Raw genomic sequence first — 25,514 nt, forward strand, 5'->3', positions numbered from 1 at the left:
ATTGTTTTTTGATTGGTGCAAGACTGCACGGTAATAATTTCTGCACTTGGTCATATATTGATGGTATATTAATTATACTGTTCATTTCCATATTCTTTAGTGTGTGTGTGTGTGTGTGTGTACAGTTTTTACAGGGTTTATGTATCTGTATCTGTACTTTTCATCATCCATCCATCCACCCAACTTTTCTTAATATTCTCAGCTTTGTGTTTCATCTCAGGTACAAAATGGCACACTGTGAACTATTATTTTGTGTCAGAGAATAACTATTTGCCTTTGTGAATAGTGAATTAAAGAAACATCTGAAAAGAAACAGCTTGGCCTACACATCCTTCCATGGTAGCCTTTAAGTTTTGTACTTTGTTTAGGGAGTTGACTTTTACAGGCTTTTGAAAACTGACTATGAAGTTTTGATATATTATATATACTATATTACTGGTATAGGGAAATATTTTGTGTAAAGGAATTTATTATAATCCGTAATCTGAAGTACAACATTAAACTACTTGTGAGGTTTGGTCCGATTAATCAAAAAAGCGATTTAAAATTGTGATTTATTTTTAATACAACACACCTTTGAGATGGTGTTTACACATATTGTAAGAATAACACATATTTTGGAATACAGCAATAGGTACATGATGTGCAATGTGATAATACAGTAGGATAAGCAAGAACAAAACAGGAAAGGAAATAAAAAATGATCGTGCTTTGTTATGACTATATTATAAATAATAATAGATAAACGTGTGCACTCTATATTTTAGAAATGTTAATTTACATTCATATAAAGAAATCTTTGATCCGTGTTTCAGCAATATACATTTTTTGGTCTGGCATTTACCGCTCCTCACCTGTGGAGGTCACTAAAGGCGTGGCTGGCTGCGCGTTCTCGCGAAGACGCGGAAGTAGCTGTTTCTCGTGGAGCTGTCATCTTTGTTGTTAGTCTTTTTTTCGGCTGTATAAGTTAGTAACATTCACTTTTTTAAGGGATGGCTGCCCCACCTCAGCTAAAAGCGATCCACCATCATTTAAGAACGGCGCAGGAGCACGAAGGAAGAGACCCCGTAGTCGCCTATTACTGTAAGTGTGAAATACACCGCTTTGTTGTGCTATCTAGTCACCACGTAAGAGCATTTTACTGAATAAATCTGACATTTTCAAGTAGTATAACACTAATAAAGACTGTTGAATGGTTTAAACTGTAAAAGTACTTGTAGTTTACCTCAGTGTGTTACTTGCGTTCATATTTTGCCTCGGTGTTCAGTTTCTTTGCTAAGCTTGCTAACAGTTGCTGTGAGATGTAAGTTACGTACATGATTTATATAACAATAGATCGAATGTGTATAATATTTACGAGTATATAACTTGTGTCACAAGTTCATGTTAAGTCAGTGTTTGATATATCGGTCCAGTTCCCCTGAAACGTAGTCCTGCTGAAACCAGTTTAGCAACAAATGTGGCAACACTGACTTGTTTTGAAAGAGTTGTCTTAAACTTTAATAAAACTTGAGTATATCATGGAGGCTAATGTTACCGAGGACAGTGTCATTTTGTTGAGATCTAAAGTTATGGGTGATATGTCCAGTGGTTAGTTACACATAAGGGCTGCTTTCTTGTATGACAAGTGAAAGCTAACTTCGTTGGCGTGATGCTATTAGTGGTCAGATATATGCTGAATCATTTCGGGCACATTGTTGTGTGCTGACATCACATTTAAAGGAGAATATACTGTTCGTTCATACTTCCGGCAGAGTGTCACCTAATGTATATAATGACGCCATCAGGCTAATAAGTACGCACGGTAGACTTTGAAGGGATGATTCATTTTTCTTAACGTTAGGTTTCAACTAATACTTTAGTGGTAGTACACAAATATTTTAATATTTTTAACCTCAGTGTTTGCAAACATTAATTTTGCATTTAAAGGTTTTGCATATGATGCAGAGCTGATGGATTATAACATGTGTGACCCTGGACAACAAAACCAGTCTTATGGGTCAATTTTTCAAAATTGAGATTTTTACATAATCTGAATAAATAAGATTTATATTGATGTGTCAGTTGTTAGAATATGACAATATCTGGCTGAGATACAACTGTTTAAAACTCAGGAATCTGAGAGTGCAGAAAATCAAAATATTGAGAAAATTGCCTTTGAAGTTGTTAATCAGGCGCTGTGGCAGGCCATCCACTCACAAAAATAAAGTTTTGATATATTTAAGGGAAATTTACAAATATCTTCATGGAACATGATCTTAACTTAATATCCTAAGGATTTTGGGCATACAAGAACAATCAATAATTTTGACACACAGGATGTATTTTTGTTTTTTACTAAAAATGTTCCTGTGCTACTTAAGACTGGTTTTGCGATCCAGGGTCATATTTATGTAATACCACTAGACGCTTTATAGAAGTATAATTCCGGTGTGTAAGTATTTAAGATTTTTTTAAACAATACTACTAGAACATTTCTTGGAAAAAGACATGATATTGGGGAAAATGTTATTTAAAGGAATAGTTCACCTAAAAACGAAAATTTTGTCATCATTTACCCTCTTGTGACTTCAAACCTGTACGAGTTTCTTTCTTCCACAGGTTCTTTCATCTTCCTTTTATTTTTAACTCAATTGTCTGACCTTCTTTGACTGACGGAACATTCTCCACTTTATAGACTGCGGGAAATAACTTGGCTGGAGTCCAACAAGCCCAGCTAAACTGCTGTGTCACAGTATCAGATGTCGTGCAACAATTGCACAAATTTAACTTTAAACGTTGCAGTCTGGGGTAGATTAGTGGACTTAACTAAACTGTATGACTTTCAATTTAGTTTCACATGGGCTCACTTTGTCAGTGGATTCATTCCCATGATGCACTGCATTTGAATGAATATTTTTTTGTTTCTGACATTTAATATTATACAGCGAGTAGATATAATCTGCGATTGGACAGTGGTTAAATTGAAATATTACAAAGCAACATCCCAGCATCACATCATTATACCACTTTGACCAGATATTGTTCTTTTTTAGCTTTCTTGTTGTCATGGCAACAGCAGAGCGCTTGTCATGTAGACTGCAAACAGTTCATTGTAGACATTGAGTCTAACCTCTCTATAACTTTGCTCACACAGTTTGTGATGTTTCTTTCGGGAGTCTAAATGTCAAAATTGTTTGTATGTATCAGACTTTTCTGTGGAAACCAGAAGAGGATATTTTGAGAAATGTCTGGTGGATCTGGTGGATTTGTGTCCATACTAAGGAAGTCAATGTGGGCCAATGTTGTTTCGTTGCCACACTCTTCAAAATATAATCTTTTGTGTTCTCCAGAAGAACAAGAGAAAGAAAGAAAGTTATAGAGATTTGGAATGACACAAGAGAGAGTAAATGATGAATTCATATTTTTGGGGGGTGAGCTATCACTTAAAATCTGAGTAGCTGCTTTTTGGAGATTTATAATAAAAACGTGCCACTGGAGGTCAGCATTTAACTGAGACCGGCCTTACTGGAATGGATTTGGTTGCGAACTTTATGGAACTTTTACTGTTGAGATTCTACCTCAATGTTAGATTAATTAAGTTTTCTAGTTGTTCACACTTTTCAAACATTAACTTAATTAAAAAACATTTTCTTCATAGACTGCTTTTTGAACACTTTCAAGTCAGTGCACATACTAATTCAAATCACTGGTTACCTCAATAGTGTTCCACTAGACTATATACTTTAATAATCAGCTTCATGTTTAGTGTCATTGTGTGTCAGTCTTCAGTTTTGTCTCATATTGGTAATAGCCCACTGTGGGTTCTGTCTCTCTGACAGAACTTCAGTTCTCTCATTGGCACCATGCTGTAAACCTATGGAAAGGCCCTCTCTGACATTGTTTTCCTTGCTTCTTGTTGGCTGTTATCCAGTCTTCAGACCGAGCAGCCGCTACATAATAACATCCTTGTAGTGGGGAAAGTGGAGTGCGCGGGCCGACATTCCTGAATATACAATACTGTTCTTACTGCAGATGTCAGTGAAGTACCCAGGGCTTGTCCTCATCTGAAGAGTCAAACTCTCTTTCGTCCGTCAAACATCAAGCTTGCGTTAATGCTTACTCGCTCAGAATAAGCATCTGGGATATTGTGGAACACTTGGTTGTTTGGCAAAGTGTTTGGAGAGCATTTTAATTCTAGTCACGAGCGAGTACTCTAATCATCTAACCAGTAGAAAGAATAAACAGAGGCCGGATTATATGATTATTTTCCATAGACTTTAAAATGCAAATTATACTAACATCACCTGAGCGGAGCTTTTTAAAGTCATTTAATTGAGCTTTGTGACCATGTTTAAAAACCAAACATGCATGCCATGCACTAGAAGATGACGTGACAACAATGCCGTTCTGACATTTGTATCACTGTCCTCATTTTCACTCACTTTCATTAAAGCGGAGAAAGAAATAGAATCGCCAGTGGCAAAAAATGGATTATAGTTTTTATTTTCATGGTTTGTGACTGAATGGCCTCAGTGTTGCATTGTTTCAGATGAAGAAAATTGGATGTTGTGCAGTATGGGCGTAATACAGTTACAAAGAACGACTTTGTCACTGTATGCTGTGATCTACTATGATGGACATCAGACCTCCGCAAATTGGGCCTCATGGAAGAGGAAATTGACTGTTCTTAAAGAAACTAGGACTTGAAGAAATGGAAAAGATAAAGGCTGTGTCAAAAAAGAGCCTTTCCTCTCAGCTATCTACAGAACCCCCATTTATTTTGTTCACTCAAGGTTATCTAGCTGATAACCATTTGTGCTATAACTGTAACCCATCTTCTCCCAGATCCTGTAATAGAGATGCTTTCCTGAGGACACGGTGTAAAGAAGTCGTACATAATATCATCTCAATTTTAGTATATGAATATAAGTTTATATAAATATAACATGATTCTGTCGAGCGGCATACAGTACAGACACCTTTATGAGGGATAACTCTGTGTTTGCCTTGGCCTGAGGACTCGCAGCTGGGTATATTTGCCTTTGCTTTTTTCTTCCAGGAAGTTGTAATTGTTGGTTCACTTGTTTTACTGGGTAATGAGTTTCAAATCAGAATTAAATGAGTGATTTCTAGGTCCGCCTCTTACACAAAGTGCCATTGAAATTTCTCACACAGTTCGACAAATGTCACTTCAGCTTAGCATGCGCAATTGGTTTTGATTTTGTTTGGAAATTTTACTACAAAGAAAATGTCTTTCCAGACCTCTGCTCGAGCCTGTTTTCAACAAAAAACAAATACATCATAAGATTGTAAGGACATTTTTAATGGACTTTGTTTGTTTAAAGGATGGTACAGTTTGGCAGTTATGAATATCAGGTTTAATATTACTTTCATAAAAATGTGTTTTCTTATTTTAATTAATACAAAATGATGTTATTAAAGGTCCAGTTTATGAAATATACCGTCATCTAGCGGTGAGGTTGTGGACTGCAACCGGCGGCTTACTCCAACCCTCCCTTTCAAAGCCCTATGGTGGCTGACACAGAACAACGATGTCGTCATGTTTTCGATTCTTTGCAGAAGATAACGTATATACAAAATGCTTTGTGAAGAGCCGTTTGTCCTTTACGGGCTACTGTAGAAACAACACGCCGAATTCCATGCAAGGGGACACGCGGTGTAAGTAGATAGAAATTATAGCTCATTCTAAGGTATTATAAACATAACAAGTCATTATGTAAGGTGTTTATACAATTCTGAAGACATAGTTATGCATATTATATTGCATTTTTAACAATAGATCCTCCAAAATATTACACATTGGTTCTTTAAGTACGTCATAATTTGTTCTCTATGTTAGCTGATCAATTTTTCTTACATAAGCTATATGTACTGTTATAATAAATGAAACTAAATTGTTACTGCAATATGACTTTAGTCCCTGTTTGGGCATGGGGGAACTGTTAATCCCTTATTATTACACAAATTCGATGAAAGCCAAGAACTATTTTGTAAGGCCACGTCTTCTTGATTTCCTTAGGGACAGCATATATTCACCCTAGGTGAGCTTTTAAATTGGTGAAAGTGTGGGTGGGACCGCCTCATATTATCTTCATTAGTGGAGCATATCCCTAGGGCTCTGGTCTCACTTCTTCTTTCTTAACACTCAAAACTTAATGGCTTTGAACTTGTGCAATAGGAATTGATTGTTGTCTTGTCGTTTTCCAGGCAGCCCGTAATGAAGACCTCGTTTGAAATCCTCTTTGAATTCTAATTAATTAACTCTCTGCTTCCTGTTTCATGCCTCACTTATGCTGTACGTTTGCAGACCACACATCCAGTGTGAACTGATTGATGGATATGTGTAATTTCATTCATATTTAAATAGACTCTGGGGTTTATGTTCCTCATTTGTGGTTCTCTGAATTTATTTGAATATTGCAGTTTTGTGCTTATTTTTAGAGCACTAACATCTGTATCTCTACAGTTCTAGCTCTAGTATTCAAAGTGGGCATCCAGAATTAACAAATGCAGCAAAGGCTCATGTGGCCGCCCTCTCAGTTCCATGTACCACTGTTATTCTGTTGTTCTAAAAAAGCTGGAAGAATTCTGTTGTTCATTGCACATGTGCCAAATAAAACACCTTTTACCAGATGTCGGGGCTTGACCATGTTTTGTAACCCCAACTGATGACTGGACTCCAGCGTTATAATGCAAAGACACATAAAAGTAAAACACATGTTGGCTGCTTTACCACTCGTCTCTGACGTTCAATAGAAATGATCCATTGGAGGAAAGTACATAAATACGGATACAATTGGTCAATTACTCCATTGGACAATTGTTTAGCCATTTTAGCACAAGCTGTTTCATTAAGTTAGGTGCTTCCAAATTTTTGCTTTGATAAAATGTGACAAAACGTAAGTGTTTGAAATTTAAATTAAAATGCCTGTCCCTAGATTTGTTAATTTGACTATAATCGGTTCTCACTTTCATCTATTGCAGGTCGACTTTATGCCATGCAGACGGGAATGAAAATAGATAGCAAAACACCAGAGTGCCGAAAGTTTCTTGTGAAACTAATGGATCAATTGGAAATGGTAAGTTGAGAACACCCTACTTTTTATGTGATTTTATGTAAATCCTTAGCTTGATCTTCATAGAAACAATATTGGTTTGTTTACTGCCTAGCGCCTAACTGAAATACGTGTAGACTAAAAGTTTGCATTCTTTCATGTGTCTGGCATTTATTTCCAAATAAGCGATGAGTGACCTTTTGCACTAAGGGCACTGTATTCTCATCACAGTTCAAAAGGCTGCGTTTATAGGTCTCCTCACACAGGGAGCAGGAAGCTAAAAGAAGCTTTGCTTTTATGCCAAGCCACTGTTATAGACATTTCGGAACCAATTAGACGAGAGTGGAGACCTTGGAGTCTCCAGAGCAGGCTTTTACTATCGCCTTAGTGCTGTTCATTAAATGTCACAGAGACAGGAAACAACAGCCTGTGGAGAGGCAGATCGTGGTGGGCACATCCGGTCAAAAGGTCTTAAACAAAGTTCTGCTGTATCCTGCATGAGGAGGTGATGCTCTGCTCTTTATCAAGATGTGAATTGTCCAGCTATCATTAAGAGGACAACGCACAAACAATGATAGACATATGTGTATTTTAATTCTTTTAACCTTAAAACGATTCCATTCACTTCTAAAGCTTATAGAATAGATGTTATCTCACTACTGCGATCATAGGTCATCCACAAGCCTATAGATAGCGTAACCCTAGCATAGCGTGCATTATCAAAGATTCCTTCTGACAGAATCGCTGATGCATTGCAAATGCCTGTAAGATATTTATGACCTTAAATATCTGGACCTGAAGGGTGTTTTGATCTTACACAGGAGTCTCACACAGAGAATCAAAATACTTGCAGGAAGTAAATCTTGCATGATAAGGTTCACTTCACCTTTACCATGCACTCGTACCAAATATCAGCAAGTTCCTTTGCCAAATAGAACATAGCTACCTTCAGCAACACTGGGCTACAGTATTAAAATCAGTGTTTTTATCTAAGGGGATTTTGAGCAGAGGCAAGATCTAGTTTCACGAGCGTCGATTTTGTGTGGCGACCGACAGAGTTCAATCTCGCCTTCTCTCATGTGTTTGCACACTTCCTTCCGTATGATGTTTTTATACAGTATTCTTCTGCGAAACAGCACAAATGAAACACTGTGCCCTGCAGGGCTTTTCCGTGAAGTAGGTTAACATTCTATTAAAACGTGAACAGTGAGTCCATTCAGTCGCCCAAGTTTCACCTGCTGTAATGTAACCAGTCGTATTTGCTTTCGTGACTTTACAAGGAAACCCGACGCTCTCTAGCAGACTGTAACATCGCAGAAAGGAAGGCAAAGCTCGGACTGGCTAAAGCTTTAACGTTTGGGCGCCAGCCATTTCAAACCTTTAAATAAAAAACAGGTTCAGGTCTGTGTGTTTCACAGTTTTCCTAGATAGAGGTTTGAGCTGAATGTGCGAAAATCTCCCATTCCATTTGATGCAGGACCACCTCAAACATTGCTTTTGGGTTTATTTCTAAAATCTGAAATGTATTTAAAATAAAGATACAGCACATTTATTGTCAATGTACCAACATGGAGAAAGACAAAGTGCAAAGGCGAGTCTTATTATAAACTGCATGCCAGGAAAACCCAAAAACTTATTTCATGTGCTGGTGAGCTCAGTATTATTAGAGGCGAGGAGAACATTAGCCTATATTAGCCTATTTTAGTGCTTACTGTCATTGTGGTTTTCTTGCATTTTAACAGTTTTCTGTGAATTATACAGCTACAAATTTATTCATCTGGTGTCGTCGAAAGGATCATAATAATGAATGATGTCCACTAATTGTGCGTGGGCAGGTCTCCAGAGGGACTCACTTTTACAGCAAGATATTAATCACAAGAGAGTTCTGGAGTGGAATCCAAGTGCCTGATGCATCTCAGGAATTAATGAGTCATGCCATGGAAACTACAGCTTTGCAGAACAATCATCTAAAATCGTGCAGTTTTTGTCACGCTGAGCCGCAACTGCATGACTGCCATCATTTTAATTAGTGTGAGAACTACACACGAAAGAAACTAATAGGTGCTTCTGATTTCTGCCTTTCAGATGAAGAACGAGCTCAGCGACAACGAGTCCATCTCGCAAGAAGTAGTTGGCAATGCCCACATCGAGAATTACGCCCTGAAAATGTTCCTCTATGCAGATAATGAAGACCGATCAGGACGTTTCCAGAAGTAAGTCAGCGCCTGGGTGGATTCTGGAATGCGTTTCCATCTCCCGGACTGAAGTAGATTTGTTTTGTTATTTTTTGGCCGTTTGAATGCGCTGGACCTGATTACTGTTTCCTCTCTCTGAACCGTGACACTGAATAATCCCACTGTCACAATTTCACGTACAGCGAGTGAGTCGCGGGCTAAAATTAGCAACAACGCTGACTCTGTACAGGGCGGTTGTCTGGGAGTGAGACGGCATGGATTAGCCAGGTGTAGCGTTACAGGTCACGGCAGCATAATGAAGCTGTTGTGGATGGTGACGTCATAGACAGCGTACGACTAGTAACTGGCAATGACTCAGACCTTGGGTTATGAATACCGACAAGGTATTACCTTGGTTTTGGTGAGATACATGGAACCTGTATGTCTGAGTGCACGTTTACAAAACGTTCGCTTAAAAGCAATAAAATCGTAGAAGGGTCAATATAATTCAGGATGTTGTCACAGACGTCGGGATTTTATATGCTGTGCAAGGACTTGGGAAATTCCAGTTTTTAGTTTCTTAACGGTTGCTATTGGTATAAAGAAAACAACAGCAGTGTTTTAAAAGACAAGCAATTCCTAAACAACACAAACTTTGACATTACAAGACATTTATCCTTGTGCTCTATGTCCTCTTCCTGCCCATGAGGTTTAGAGTAGAGACCATTCTCGCCCTAGGAAGCTGTCAGAACTGCTAACACTCCGTCCAGAGGTCACTCTTCAAAAAGGATTCATGTGCTTAGGTTTGTTTAAACAATGCGAAAGGCGAAAACATTGATTATGGTTTTCCTCATGCAATGCCAGTATTGTCAGCAAGGAAAAGGTTTTATTTTGAAGTCAATGTTCTGACCTGAGTAAGGTGCGTGACGATGGGAAACTCATGAAAAGAATGATGTACTCCTAGAGTCTACAAATTTAAGTCACTGTAAAGGATCTGTATTTATCTGCAGTGAAATGGAAGCGAGTCTGTTCCACTCTGCATTGCAGATTTTTATACGGTGATAGTTGTGCGCAATAAACAGAGATAGTAGTATTTTACTCAAGTACATTTTTTTAAGTATCTGTATTTTGTGAGACTAAATTTTAAAGCATATATCATAGTCCAGTACAATTTATAAATGCATTCACATACGTTTTTACCTTTAATACAGTACTTAATTACATTTAATGAAGTTACATTTTAAGTGTAATGTACTCAAGGATTAAAAGGTTGAAAACAACATTTATTTATTAAATGTAGTGGAGTAAAAAGTATGATGTGCTTTATAATGTAGGGAAGTATTTTTTGTCTAGAGGAAAAAAACAGTGATAAATTATAGATATTTTTGTACTTGAAAGTAAAAACTCTTAAATAATATCCACCTCTGGCAATTAAAGATAAAAATATATGAAATTCTACGTTGATCAAGATAAACAGTGCTAGTATCGGATCAGGATCGGTATCTGCCGATACTCAGAATTCAGGTATCGGAATCGGATCGACAAAGGAATAAGTGGTATCTGTTTGACCGTGATTATGTGAGCATTTTGCTGATCAGTAAACAGATTGGGTTGCTGATTATTTTAAACTTATATGAAACACAGTTCTAGGATCCTTTTTCTGTCTAGTTTGAAAAAAACATTGGTTTGTTTAAGTGTAGCAGATATTTCCACCCTTGAATTTAAAGTGGGTATTGAGTGAAGTGTGACTGTGATTAATCTGTTCCAGGATGGTAACATGTGGCGGCTGTTTGAGAATTGCTCTATACATGACTTTCTGGGTAATTGTATAGCGCCCATAGGAAATTAAAAACACCTAAACAAACCTTTGTTAGAATTGACATTTAAGCAAGAAGGCCGGTATGGAGTCAGTGCAAAAAGCAGTGTGTTAATGACATCATCAGCATTGCAGTGGTGTGTTTATGGCTTCCATGTGTGGATAGAAAAGTGCATCAAAAAGAAAAGACTGCGAGTTGGGACTGCGAATGAGAAGTAGACTACATTATTAAATGCCCTAAACCAAAGATAAGGGAAAAGAAAACCAGTAAACTGTAAACCAAAAATGTTTGTATTTGTGATACATTAATGTATGTCACACCTTCCTTTTAAAGCATGCATATCATGCAGTTTATAATGTTTAGAATTAAGTTAGTATAACATTTCACTTTATTTTTGTTTATTTAATACAATGACATTTCTTGGAACGTGATTCTTTGCGAGACTCTTTTTGAATCGCTTTATGAGTTTTAAGGGTTTCCTGTTTCTTAAGCCAATAACAGCAGTTTGATTTATTGTGAAATACATAATTCATTTTCAAAACCGATCCAGTGCAGTTATTTATGTCTGATCATATATCATTATTTAGTTTCATGTAGTTTCATGGGATGTGTTATTGACCAGAATACTATTTTGCTGTTTGTAATGTTTTGATATTTATGTCGGAAGTACTTTTTCAACAACTATCTGTGACAGAACAGATGAATCTAAAGAACAAAAGCAGGTCTGGTAAAAAAGGAAGGGTCATTTCAAATTACATGATCATTTTTACAGTCTAATAATAAATTCATTGTAAAAAAAGTATATCCATTCAGGTGTAATATATTCATTTTAGATTATATATGAGTGTATTTGTTATGTGTTAACAGTTAAATGTGTCTTTTGATTGCAGAAACATGATCAAGTCCTTCTACACTGCAGGCCTTCTGTTTGACGTGTTGAGTGTCTTTGGTGAATTAACAGACGAGGTGAGGAAGATTTTCATTCTGCACATTGACTGCTGCATAGGTCTTTTTATGATGAAGTGATATAGCTCACGAAATTAAATAAATACAAATAACTGCATATTTGTCCAGACCTTTGGTGGTTTTTATCTGTGGGAGGCAAATATAATATAATAATTAAACACTTGGGCAGTAAAGCTTCAAAATGACCAAAAAGCACCATAAACATATCACAAAAATGACTCATACAGGACCGCTGTAGTTGCACTATATCTTTTCTGAAGTCATATAATAGATTTGTGTTAGGAGCCGATAACTTTGTTATTCATTCACCTTCGGATTTACAACTTGGCAGACTGCTTACTTTCAAACTCTTAAAGAGAGACACAAGTTAATATAAAAATACAATAACACAACATGACAATCTAAAAAGGTGATTTTTGCCACCCAAATAGTTCTATTAATAACAACATTAACTCATATTTGACTCAAAATTGAACATTGCTTTAATAAAGTTTAATAATGTCTGTGCTGTTGCTATTTAATTATTTCGCTCCGATAAAAATTTTAGATTATTCAGACATGCAACTCATTAACTCCATGCAGTTAATTATTAAAATAGGGCCCTATGAAATCAGTTTAATTTTTTCCTGAATTAGTTTTGTTTTTCCCAAATCTTTAAACTAAAATATTGATCTCGTCAGGCTAGTAACGATCGGATACCAATACTAACGTTGGCCGTACACCCGTCCCTAGCCGGTTGTAAAGTCTTACAGCAGCGCTTAACTGATTCAGTTTGTGTTCACGTTCTTTTGCTAAAAAGTCCACTACAATACATGAAACCACACCACTTATTCACATGCAGAACAAGCAGATTACATGTTTAACAGCAGCTGAATAATTATTAGCTCTATGCATAGCACAATTGGACGTTTATAACCTGTTAAGTGATACTTTCCATCCGTGTTTTCCGTATCGCAGAAATCATAGGGCCCTAATAAACCATCGGTATCTACCTTTTTCATGCTATTGCCGATATGCCGATGGTGTTAAATTAATCCAATATCTGCCGATTAATATCGACAGAGTTAAAGTGCGACTATAGACTTCTTAAAATACAGCACATGGGCAACTTGTAGGATGATCTCCAGTTCTCATTTACTTTTTTACACGATCAGACCGGCCAATATATTCTAGCACAAGTTCACCTAGTGTTCCACAGAAGAAAGTCATATGGCTTTGAAAGGACATGATGACAGATGACAGTCATTTTTGGGTGAACTTTCCTTGTAAATATGGGTCTGAATTGTGTTCTTTGACACAATCACCCTGTTTCTGATGGCACAGAGAGACAAGCTCACCTAATTTAGTGGAACGCGAAAACGTCTAATGGAAAGGAATACATCAATAGCCACGTTCCCGAGGACACATCTGAGAACCGCTGCGAAAACATGGAAATTGCTGGGAAACTGTAAAGCAGAACCCAAGGATTGACAACGCCTCACCACTCTTAATGTACACTGAGGTTTTAAGTGGCGATTCTTGGCAAACTCGTGCCTGGAAAGTGTTGCTAATCCACCAGTTGAATCTTTCTTGGATACCAGTGTGCCTTTTAGGCCATCTCTACTGGTCGCCATGGTCGCAGATGTCTCTTTTATACAGAGGGGAAGTGACCTGTGTCCGAAGATGGACAATGTTTCATTGAGTGTTCTTCGCTCCCTAAGGGCCAGACATTTTCCTACAGTAGACAGCTCATTGGATTTACTGTTTCAACAGTCTCTGTGTAACACTAACCCATACAATGAGTCCTCAGAAGCCCCCTCCATTACTGTTCTGTTTCTCTCTGTCAATGCCACAAGGAGTTTAGATATATTGGATTACTTGTAAGAAGGAAACTTTTTTTAAGTGCTAGACTTGAGAGTACTCAGGAGTGATGAACGTGCAAGTAGAGGTTGAAATTTAAAATGACTTTAACACTCTTGGTGTGCACTTGAGTTCGTGTTTGTGAATATACTCTATATGAGTGAATCGTTCATCCGTCTAGTTAAATTTATCCGAAATCCAAACAAACAGTGTAATCTGTCTCTTTTGTTTCACTAATTGAACAGTTCTTATCTTAATGACTCACCAATTGACTCCTCCCCTTTTCCCCCTATCCAGAACATCCAGCACAGGAAGTATGCGAAGTGGAAGGCAGCATACATCCACAACTGTCTGAAGAATGGCGAGACTCCACAGGCTGGTCCTATTGGATTGGAGGGGGAAGCATATGGTAACCGCTGATATTATATCTGCTCCCCGTGAACGATTCTGCGACTCCTATTAACAAAATACACACTAGTCGGGGAACCACTGAGTGGCTTCCTCAGCACAGCTATGTAAATGTTAGCACATTGTGTGGCTTATCAAAGTTGGGAACGGCAGGAGATGACCCCCTAGGGCTGCTATTTGTGTAGTGATTGGCTCTGTTCACAGGGGTTGCCACCTCCTCTAATGGTGTGAAAATGATCCACCGTTAGATAACCTAACTATAATAGTTCCACCGATGACAAATCAGTCATCAGTATTGTGAAGACTTAAGAAAAAATAATGTAACTAGGCACGCACATCAGACGGTACGTTTCTGCAAGAAGAAACTAGAAGGATGACAGAAAAAAACGGTGGTGCCTTCAAAGCTCATTACTTTGTTTGGTTGTTTACAATCCCGTTTTAGTAAATTGGAATAGGCTCGGGGTAATGGATTCGTTCTGTATCGAGTTATGCGCATAAGGCCAGCATTAGTCAACATTTGGATTTGCACGTTTGGAAAAGAAAATACCATTTCATCCTCTTAAAGAAAGTGTTTACACAACGGCAATACTAAAGTGCTTTCCTCCGTAATGCTGATCACCAAACAGAACATGACTGTAGCGTATGGCCAGGACGGTTTAGATGTAACCATAATGAAACACACCTGAACCAACTAATCCAGGCCTTTGGGATTAGTGGGAAATTATAGACAGGTGTGTGAGATCGTAGTTGGATCTAAAGAAAAATAATTGAATAACACTGGCACAGAATGAAGTCCTTTACTGTATAAAGCAGAATGTGAAAATGGGAAACCATGAGTCAAGAAATTCTTCATGAAGACCTTTTGCTGGTCACTAAAATACGACCCTTCTGCTTAAAAATACAACTATTTTGGCCTGATATCATTATGAGGAGCCTTTAGCGATAATGTGAACGCTAGGATAAAGACTAACGCATTCGAGAAGATTCCTTATGTTGAAAGTAAAAGATCGTCCTGATGCTTTGTGAGATGTAACTGCAGAGGGGTGCAGTTAGATCACTCTCCCCTACACATCTGCTGGGCGTGCTTCTTTTGACCTGACCTGCTCATGTCAGAGATGAAGTCATGCGCACACTCAGCCGTTGGGACGGAGACACATGCAAAGTATGTTTCTGTAGTGTGTGATATAATAGCATAATATTGACTGCATCATTTGTTCAGAACCTAAATCAAAGTTGTTTTGTAATGAACTGCTGTTGGTAAGTGCCGTTGCTTCATGTAGTAATGATATGTAGTACTATTTTTTATCTTGCTTTACATTTTGCAGCTGGGCCCCTCTTGTTAATGGGTGACCTCATGTTTGGTTATTCCCACTGGTGTGCTGCATTGCCAGAAGAAAACTGATATCATTCTTTGTGCCTTGATGTGCTTAAGCACCTAATGTCTCTTTCCTTATGTCTGTCAAACAGCATTTTCCTCGGAGGTCCTTTTGAGGAAATAATATGCTAGGATGTTTATATGCTGTGTAACTAGCACAAGACTCTATTTAAGACTTGCATAAGGACAAGTTCTGTTGCAAGATCCTTCTGACAATTAGAAAGTTTAGTTCTTATTCCAACCAGCACGCCAAGATAACACAGCCAAAACGTAGCTCCTGTGGAGGTTGTAATAAGCATAATTGATTTCAGTCTTTTTCCAAAGCCACTCTTTTCCACCAACAAAGTAAATTACAGCTCACCAAGTGTGTTTACGTGGGTGTTTTTTTTTCTTTTGGAATAATGAATTATCATGTGGGAATAGCTTCTGCTATGTTAAGAACCATCCAAGCATTATTGTCTCCGCTCTGTATGCGTTTGGCTTGCCCACGTACGGGGATATATGCATGAGAGGCAAGCCGCAGGATATGGGAAAAGGAGTTTTTGAGGGGAAAGAGAGCAAATCTTTGACAATTGTTTCAGTTAGCATACCTGTATTATTCCTCATGTACAATAATGCAGTAGCTGTTAGTTTCCTGGACTATGCTTCACGCATACTCAATGGAAAGTTTTTTGGCTTGTGTAGGAATAGGGTCAAATAGAAATGAGCTCGGGTGTCGGTACAAGTACGGTTTGGAAAAAATGACACTTAAGTTAGCAAACTGCACGATATACACATGCTGAGATCATTGTCTAAATGACTTTTCTTCAGTAGTAAGTGAAGGATTCCACCATTTAAATTGGGCTGTGTTAAATTGACCATGGGTATATACATAAATTACCATGGGTAGCTTGATTTGAATGACTTTAACAGTAATGACCAGTTATGATGTTGTGCTTAAATCGTATATACTGTACATTGGTGTCTCTGTAGCTCTACCAATACCAAAGTTTAACTCTCATGGAAAACACACTGATTGTAATGTTTATCTTGAATGCACTATGAGCTGCTTTAGACAAAAGTGTCTGCCAAATGAATAATTGTAATTACAGATTATATGTATTGGATTTCATTTTACAGTAAAGCCATTGTGGAGTATGGCTGTGCGCAAAAGTAATTTGTACACCTAATAATAAAGCACTTCATAAAGTTAAAGTTCCTGGGTACCTACTTTATACCACCAGTTTTAATTATTTTTCTAAACTTTGTATTTAATGATGTTTCTTACGGAAAAATAATAGTCATTAATAAAGCAAATGTTTTGGGGTTTAGTTTCTGCCCTTAAAATGTCTCCCAGCTATGGCTGTATTTCCTGAAACGTATCATGCATGCTTCATACTTGTTATAAACTCTATGCGGTGCCAGATGACATGACTGCAATATTCCAAGCCTCTTGCATACTAAAGCAATTCCATCTGTTCACAATTTATCCATTCCCTCCCTGCCACTAATTAGCTCGGAATACATGATTTTGGTGTAATGTAGGTCACAATAATATGGCCAATAGACGAGTCTTAGGTTGAGCACACCCATAGAAACGTATAATAATTCACCTCAGATATCCCCACAGATCTATAATAAATACGGAGCTTTATTGGCTTGGAGCTCCTCTTAAGCCTCGTGTTGATTTTTGCCTATACATATAGTGCTAGAGCCAGTGAGGACTCTCTTTCTATTGCACACCTGCTTTAAAACAAAAGCCTTTGGATAATTCTCATCTAACAGAGTTTTAAAGTCAGTTAAAGCAATCGACCTTCCCGAATATTACTACCTGGGGAGGTGCACAGGTGCAGTGCATGCAGTACATTTTCATCATTGCTTCAGAAAAGTGCATGATGTGTTCAGCCTGCTTTCAGGATACTCTCAAGATAACCACTGTATGTGTGGATCATTACTCCAAAGAACAGAAGAGATGGCAATTTGTGTAGAGACCCAGCTTGTGGTCTTCAGAGAGTCTACCCCATTCCTGTTTCACAATTCCTCATCTGCCTTCGCTCCCGGAGCGAATCTCTTCTCCAGGATCATCCAGGAATTCCCCGGATCTGTCGCAGATCAAGCCCGTCTGCACAGAAACCATATGAAGGCCATATTTTCATAAGCACCTAATGTTTGTTTGACTTGCCCCACCCTTATTATTTTTCTGCGGATTATGAAAATAAAGCCCCTGACACAAGTCTGGGAATGAAAAAACACCCAAAAGGTTTAAATCGACAGATTTTGGAAATGTGTTTTTCATTTGCTTCATTTATTCGTTCCTAGCGAAGGAATGTTATAAGTTTTACCTTGTTATTAAATTTTGCTGATGTAGGCAAATATATACGGTGCTAACCTCTGAACCATGTGTTTAAGTGTAACACAATATTTTTGCTAAATAGAATCTTCTCAGGGGTTTCAGAAAGGCATTATGAATGTGGGATTGTCGTAATATCTTGAATGGAAGAATTCAGCCACAGTTTATTGGAATTCCCAGCTCCTTTCTTCGCTCTCCGCTTATTTTATGTCTTTATTTATTTATGTTCGTCACTCATTTTGGGGTGTCTTAGGGTTGAGCTTGCAATTGATTGAAATTGGTTCCATGTAATAACTGCTTTCACCAACTTATTCCAGAGTTTTGAGGCAAAGCATAGCACTGGCATGAGATGTCAAATCAAATAAATCTAAAATGTCTCTAGATGTTTGAACATTCCACATTTCCAAATGTTACAATAGGTTTTATACAGATACGTGCTTTGTTTCCTTTGCCACAAGCATCTCCTTGGCTACAGAAAGTTGTCCGGGTACTTCTAGATTATGGAACTTCATCGGTAGTAGGTTCCATGATCTGTTTGCGTATTTTAGTGAAAGTGTTTGTGTGGACATAGGAGTCCTTTCACAACTGGGTAGGGTAAATTGAGAAATTGAGCTTCTTCAGCTGTAAGAAAATGCTATGGTCATGACTGTAGTAATGGCTGTAGGATGTAAATCCTCTTTTAAATTGATGAACTACATGTTCTATCATACTTATAAATCAAATGATCATGTGAAGAATGAGTGTAAGCGGTTTGAATCAACATTTGTGCTTTTTTTATTTCTTAGATGATGAATTTGGCGCAGAGGGCGGTGGGCCGTCACAATCTCCTCAGGGTCCACCCCATTCCCAGCCTTCTTTCCATGGCCATCCAACAAACCAACCCTCATCATCCAACTTCAATAACATTCAGATACCCCCTGGGTCACACGCTCCGGCCAATACACCTGCAGAGATTCCTCCTCCAGAAGGTAAGCATGCAGCACATCTAAGTCCACCTGATGTTTAGTTTAAGGTCCAGTTTATGAAATTTACTCCACCCCTCCCTTTCAAAGCACTAGGGAGGCTAATGTTGTTACGTTTTTCACTTATTTGCCGAAGGAGATAACGTTTTTACGAAACACGCTTTGTAGAGCAATTCAATTCAAGTTTATTTATATAGCGCTTTTCACAATGTGCATTGTTCCAAAGCAGCTTTTCAGCACCAAATAAGAAAAAAACGCAGAAAGGTAAAACACAGCACAGTGTTTTTTGAATGGTGTTTTAGAAATGGTGTTTATAGAACAAGCAAGATCATTCTAATAATTAAATAAATAAATGCAGTCTCCTGGTGTGCATTCCAACACTGCCCTGCTGTGGCGAGGAACCCAAACTCCAATGATTGATTAATGGAGATAAAAAAACTCGGGAGAAACCAGGCTCAGCCGGGAGGGCCAGATCCCCTCTGACGTATCATTGATGCACTCAGTCACCCCGACCAAAAGCAAACATCCACGAAGAAGAGGGAGAGCCCACCAATAAAATCCCCCCCAACCACAACCACCCAGCAACCTCCAAGAGCAATTTGTCTGTTTAGAACTACTGTAGAAAAAACATGGAGAATTCCATGTTAAGGGACTTGTGGTGTATGCACATAGAAATATCTCATTCTAAGGTATTAAAGCATATGCTTTATGTAAGGTCTTTATATTCCTCCGTAGACATAGTTATGTATGTTATATTGCATTTATGTCAATTACTCTATGGACCTTTGATTAAATATTCAACTACATATACTGTATCTATGTTGAGAAATAACGTGAAATATTTATGTGTAGTTGCCATGCAGTCGGTGAATGATTTACAAATTCTTCATTTGTTTGAACAGCAGCTAAATATAGTTGAGCGAGTCACTTAAACTCACTCTCCATTGTCATTCATAACAATCCAAATCCCTCAACTCAAATGTACAGGTTAATCAGGACTGCTGGGGGAAAGCTGTTGTGTGTCTGGATCCATATTTCCTCCTTGGGTTTCCTGTTTTCCCAGCTCTACCTTTAAAATAACAGAAAGGCAGGCTCAATGTCCCCATGTGGGGCACATTTCCCATGGTGACTGTCCCTAGTGACCCATACCACTGCAACCTAGAGGTGCAGTCATTTAAATTGATCAGAGATCCCACTATAAACCTGGCCAATGTACTGGGTATTATTGCTCCCTTCCCTGATGTTGTGCTTGACACCTTGTTGAAGGAACAGTTCTTCAAAAATGAAAATTCTGTCATTTACTTGCCCGTTTTGCTTCTTGGAAAGACCATGCTCAGAGTTGCTGGGCACATCTGAATGTAAATCTTTAGCAGTCCAGAATCAATAGATTTCTTAGTTCATCCATTTCTGTATCCTATCAACAGTCATAGAGTATGCAAAAAAAAATGAGCTAATGGACTTTTTTCTTTGTTTTGGAACAGCACAGCCCATCAAACCAGTTCCTGTTCCACGAGCCATGCCAGTGGTTGATCCTTCGCTCCTAAACAATACCCAGGAAGGTAACAGCTGCTGTGAAGCCCTTTCTCCTCTGAAATGCAAACACAACCTTTTCCTACTTTTTAACATAGATAAAACCACTTTTCATTGATATGCTGAGACGTTTTAGCTCTTATGGCAAGAGTTTTTTCTTTTTATAAATGAAGGCCTTATGAGAAGCAGATTCAATGTTTTCCACTGCGAGTGGGAAAAGAACAGCCACAGACAAAGCTTCAGGTCTCAAAATCAAAATTCAGTGCAAAGTAATGTTAGTGGAATGAACTTTTAATAAGAATTCATGCAGCTTGTGTGAGAGATAGTGTTAGGATTCGGTTTGTCAGTTAAATAATCTGTCAATTAAGTGAGGTCATGATACACAAGAATAGTGCCTATTGTTATGCCGATTGCTCTAAATTGGAGTGGTTAAGTCAGGTCTGCCAAACCAAATTACTCCAGTTACAATTTTGAGATAGAAAAGTTGCTTATCCAGCCCTTCCAGACTTGTATACACTGAAAACAATGTTTCTACTGATTTCATTTTGGTTTTTAAAAGTCTGTCTGCAGTCGTGGCCAGTTCACAGATTAAGGGAAATAGGGGGGAAATTGCATAAATATAGCGATAAACATTAATATTACATATTAAATAATTCACATTTATTTAGGCACTTAACATCACATAGAAAGATAAAACGATGGCATTGTCTCACTTCAAATTGCTTATTCAAGCATCCTTATAAGCCAGACATCAAGGGGCTTCGATTACAGCAAATCAGCCGTGACATTGTCTAATAGGTTTGAGGAATAAAAGGCGGCTGTTTAAGACAGTAATTGGGATGTGTCACATGCCTTGAAGGTGAGATGATTATTGTGGATGTCAACCCTGAGTACTGCAAAGTCTCAAGGTGTTTAAAGCTAAGTGAAGCCTTAAATAGTTTAACTGACACAGTGATACGATTTTTTAAGAGACTTTTTGGAGTCAGTATGGCTTTGTTACGAAAAGATCTACAAAAATCATGTTTTTTATTTGACTGACATCCATTAGTCATATTTGTACCGATCAGCACTTTCAGTTTACCGTTCTCTCTTTTATCGATGAAAGCTACTTAGCTCATAGCATTACGGTAGCCACCAATACACTGAAAATAAACTACACTGTCTGAACAAATCAATCCGATTTCCTTATTTAGGAAAAACAAGGTCTATGTTCTACAAAGATAAAGCTTAAAATAACTACAATAGGTAATAGTCTTTATCTTTAAAACTAGAGCTCAATTAAGACTTTATCTTTAATCCATTTATTAATAATGTAAATCCTACAATGCTGTTTGGTTTTAATTTATAGTAATTAAAGAGTCCAAAATAATGAGTCCTTATGCTTTACTTTTGTTTTAATGAGTAGACAAATACGCTTTGTATTAAAAAAAATTATCCCTATTTTTCTTAGATAATAGTTGTGATTAAGTAAGAACGTTTAGCAACTCCAGGTCATTCGTATGACAAAGAGATAACAGTACAGTTCTACACTAAACAGTAACAAACATGTTCTTAAATACAATAAGTACCACGTTAGAGCACATCGCCACAGTCTAACTGGGAAATACATCTTAATTATTCAACAAAATCCCTTATCACACATCAAACACCAGCAATAAAGTGATTGTTTACCTAAACATTTATATTCTGTCATCAAGACAGAATTTCTTTCTGAAGAAAGTTGGTAACCGAATAGCACTGGCCCCCATTCACTTGCATTGGTTTTGTGTCCAAACAATAGAAGTGAATGGGGGCCAGTAAACAACATTCTTCAAAATATCCTGTTTGAAAGAAATAAAGTCATAGAGGTTTGAAATGACAAGAGGGAGAGTAAATGATGATGGAATTTTTATATTTGGGTGAACTATCACTTTAATGACTAAATATAAATGTAATGTATGACTTAATAACATTTATCAAGGAATAACTGCTATCTCTGCCGTGCTGCACCAACCAAAGAATAACCAGTCATTGATTTATGTCATTGATCTACATACACTGTTATGTAGATTAGTATTGATCTAAGGATGACATCAGCCAAAATGCATCTTCAGCTCCAACTCATCTTTCTTCAGCTATAATGAAACGACCATAGAAAATCAGAACCAAAGTTGTTACATAACCAGTATCCACTTGTTGAAATGTTCAAGACAGTGGTTAAAGCCCTCTGTGCATATATTAGCTAAATTGATATGTAAGCAATGCCATTGACTAAGGCAAATAAAGCATTATGGTTTAATATTAATTGTGGAGGAGATGTGATCCAGAGGTCTTCTTTCGTTCCCAGAAATGATATACCTAAAGTGTTTTGAAAGCTCAGAGTGTCTTGGTGGTCGTCTCTGTCCAGGTCATTAGTGTGCTCCCACATTATGGATTCAACTCAAACTGTCACTCAAAGTGTCGTTGTGAGAGCCAGCAGAGTTTACACTGCGGTACAGACATTCATGGACTATAACTATAATGTTTCAAATGCCTACTGGCAAATGCCTGAATTTAAATGTTCATAAAGTAGCTCAACCTCAGCTCACCCTATAATTTAGTGTGCTTGTGAGACACGTATGTATCATGTGGGTACGTTATTTTTTTCTTCTTTTTCCTTGGGAATCGATACATGCTTGATACTAAAAGCAGAAAGATAATCAACTGTAAAATGTGTTTTGTGCTGTGTCATAAATACCATTTTTAACACATTTCGAGCACTTCATCATCCACTATGTCACACATTGTCTCTATGAGACACATGCTTTTCTTTTATTAATATGAATATAGTGTTCGATTACAGTTACATATGTACAATATCATATTCAAAATCATAATAAAAGCATGTATATCTTATTTCCCTGCTTTGTAATAAAGAAAAACTGGGAAGCTGGGAACTTCACAGCTGTGTCAAACTCCTAGTCCTCAAGTCCTAAAATGTTTGCATTTTTTTGCAATCTTTTGTTTCATACAGGTGACGTACGGCTTACAGCAGAGGACTTTACCCGAGCACAGAAATACTGTAAATACGCAGGCAGCGCACTGCAGTACGAGGATGTGGGCACTGCCGTCCAGAATCTGCAGAAGGCCCTCAAGCTACTAACCACTGGCAAAGAATGAGACCATTGTGTGTACCCCCAAAGCCACTTTATCAGCGATCTGGCCCGCTGGAACTGAAAAAGGGCCATTTCCCCATAACCTCAGCTGTTTCAAAAAGAGACACTCCACAGCACACTCCCACATCACTCAATACAACATCTGTTTCTGTCATATCGAATGTCAATAGATGCTCATTACTAGGCTGGTGAGATAAAGATGCCAAACTGAGAAAAATCAGGTGCATATGTGAAAGACCCTTTCAAATTCTGAAGAGTGCATACATATTCATGGTTTGGGGTATTTTTAAATGTTTCTGACTTAAACAGGTTTGGTTAGACATGCATGGGTATAGGTGCACGTCTACGGATATCTCCGTAAAAACAACTCTTGTTTCACAGCTCACACATGAGCGTTATGCAGAGACATTTCTCCCCCTTCACTGTCTTTGTATATGATTCGGGTGGAAGAATTTCAGTTAGTTTATGTATTAACCCCACTTTTTGCCGTAAACTAGGATTGTAATCAACAATAAATCTTCTGTTATCATGTGCTGTGAATTGCATTCCTTATATTTAAATTTTCACAATAATTAACAGTATAGGATTGAGGATTGCTTATTAAATGGACTCATTGCTCCTTTGCAGCATCACGAAAACCACAAGCGTATCTCACAGTAGTTAAACCTTCAAATGAGGGAAGGTTAGCATAGTGTTAACATTTGTCCTCTGGGCAAACAACCTTAAGCAAATCACTGTAATTTGAAACCAAATCAATTGGACACATCTAATGTACCCTGTTTATTTAGTCTTAGTTAATTGGAAAGGCATTCAATCGTATTCTCCTCGCCGTCATAAATTCTTGATTTATTCCAAGTCTTGGATTCAGGAACTATTGATTAACTTTACAGATTAAGTAACTGAGTTTGGGTGTTCCTGTAATAAGAAAAGTAGTGTTTTTTGCAAAACCGACTGAACTAGAGCAGGATGTGTTGTCACTTTAATAATAATATGCTCTGTGATATGGGAAACATTGACCGGCCCAATGGCCGTATTTATAACCATGGTGTGAATGAAGAACTTTTTACAGTCATTGTGCATAAAGTAATCGGGAAGCAATTCATTACAATAGACAGATTCCTGTTGTTTTCTGCTCAATTTACGTTTCTCGCGAATGATCTGGCAGCTTTATGGTCATTGTTTTTCGTCATCGCTTGCCATTGCCCTGAAGTGTAGTAGAAAGGTTATTGCACTTATCTGTAGACAGACGATGATATCACTTTATGCATCTGCATTTGCCTGAATCTTTTCCTCCCTTATTGTGAATGCAAATGAATATCACCTGGTATTTTCCATCCGAAACTTAGTCTTAGGTGTGACACTGGATGGGTGTTTTTATTGGGTGTAGTAAATATACAAACTAATGCTTCAGCCCTCATGTGGTTCACAGATAAAATCCATCTAAGAGTATACAAATGTGCCGACAATAACAGTTATTCTTAGTTTGAAAATAGATTTTAAGAGTTCATAATGTACATTTCATGTGTTGGCATTACCCACACCATTCTGTAATCTACAGGTTTTACAAGCTGCTGGTTATTATTAAACTCGATCTTGTATTTTATTACATATTGAGCAGAATAAATGAGTACTTTGCGAATAGCATGCGTTTGGATTCCAAACTTGGCCTTGAAATTGTTTTGCATTTACAGTCCTCAGCCAAGTTCCTGGGTCGTGGTGATAAAGCGTGTCATTTTGCCTTTAAATCTCAGTGCTGAACATAAAGGCAGATATAAATGTCATTAGGCTATAATAAATGTCTGTGTTGTTGCGTAACTGGGTCCTCATACAGTTTTACACACCCACAATACATCAAGACCTAACAGTAAATGACTCTAAAGGGACGCACGCTAACAGATTCAAAGAAACAGGCAGGTCCCCAG

At 37.7% G+C, this 25,514-nt stretch overlaps 1 protein-coding gene across 1 annotated transcript; it reads left to right on the forward strand.

Annotated features, from left to right (window-relative positions):
- The first annotated feature begins 890 nt into the window (after window positions 1-890).
- vta1 (vesicle (multivesicular body) trafficking 1) lies at window positions 891-24,125 on the forward strand. Its single transcript, XM_056765163.1, has 8 exons — window positions 891-1,083; window positions 6,988-7,082; window positions 9,144-9,271; window positions 11,940-12,015; window positions 14,152-14,263; window positions 18,752-18,934; window positions 20,410-20,487; window positions 23,451-24,125. Exons 1-8 carry the CDS (start codon window positions 993-995, stop codon window positions 23,594-23,596), a joined length of 909 nt encoding a protein of 302 aa, XP_056621141.1. The 5' UTR covers window positions 891-992; the 3' UTR covers window positions 23,597-24,125.
- The last annotated feature ends 1,389 nt before the right edge of the window (window positions 24,126-25,514 follow it).

Source organism: Triplophysa dalaica, chromosome 13 (genome assembly GCF_015846415.1).
Source record: "Triplophysa dalaica isolate WHDGS20190420 chromosome 13, ASM1584641v1, whole genome shotgun sequence".
Lineage (NCBI taxonomy): Eukaryota > Metazoa > Chordata > Actinopteri > Cypriniformes > Nemacheilidae > Triplophysa > Triplophysa dalaica.

What these genes read in the sequence shown, in the direction of transcription:
- vta1 (XM_056765163.1), top strand. Translation starts at nt 993, where the DNA reads ATGGCTGCCCCACCTCAGCTAAAAGCGATCCACCATCATTTAAGAACG. An exon ending in TTGGTGAATTAACAGACGAG is followed by an intron (nt 12,016 to 14,151) that starts GTGAGGAAGATT and finishes CCCCCTATCCAG; the next exon opens with AACATCCAGCACAGGAAGTA. An exon ending in CCTAAACAATACCCAGGAAG is followed by an intron (nt 20,488 to 23,450) that starts GTAACAGCTGCT and finishes TGTTTCATACAG; the next exon opens with GTGACGTACGGCTTACAGCA.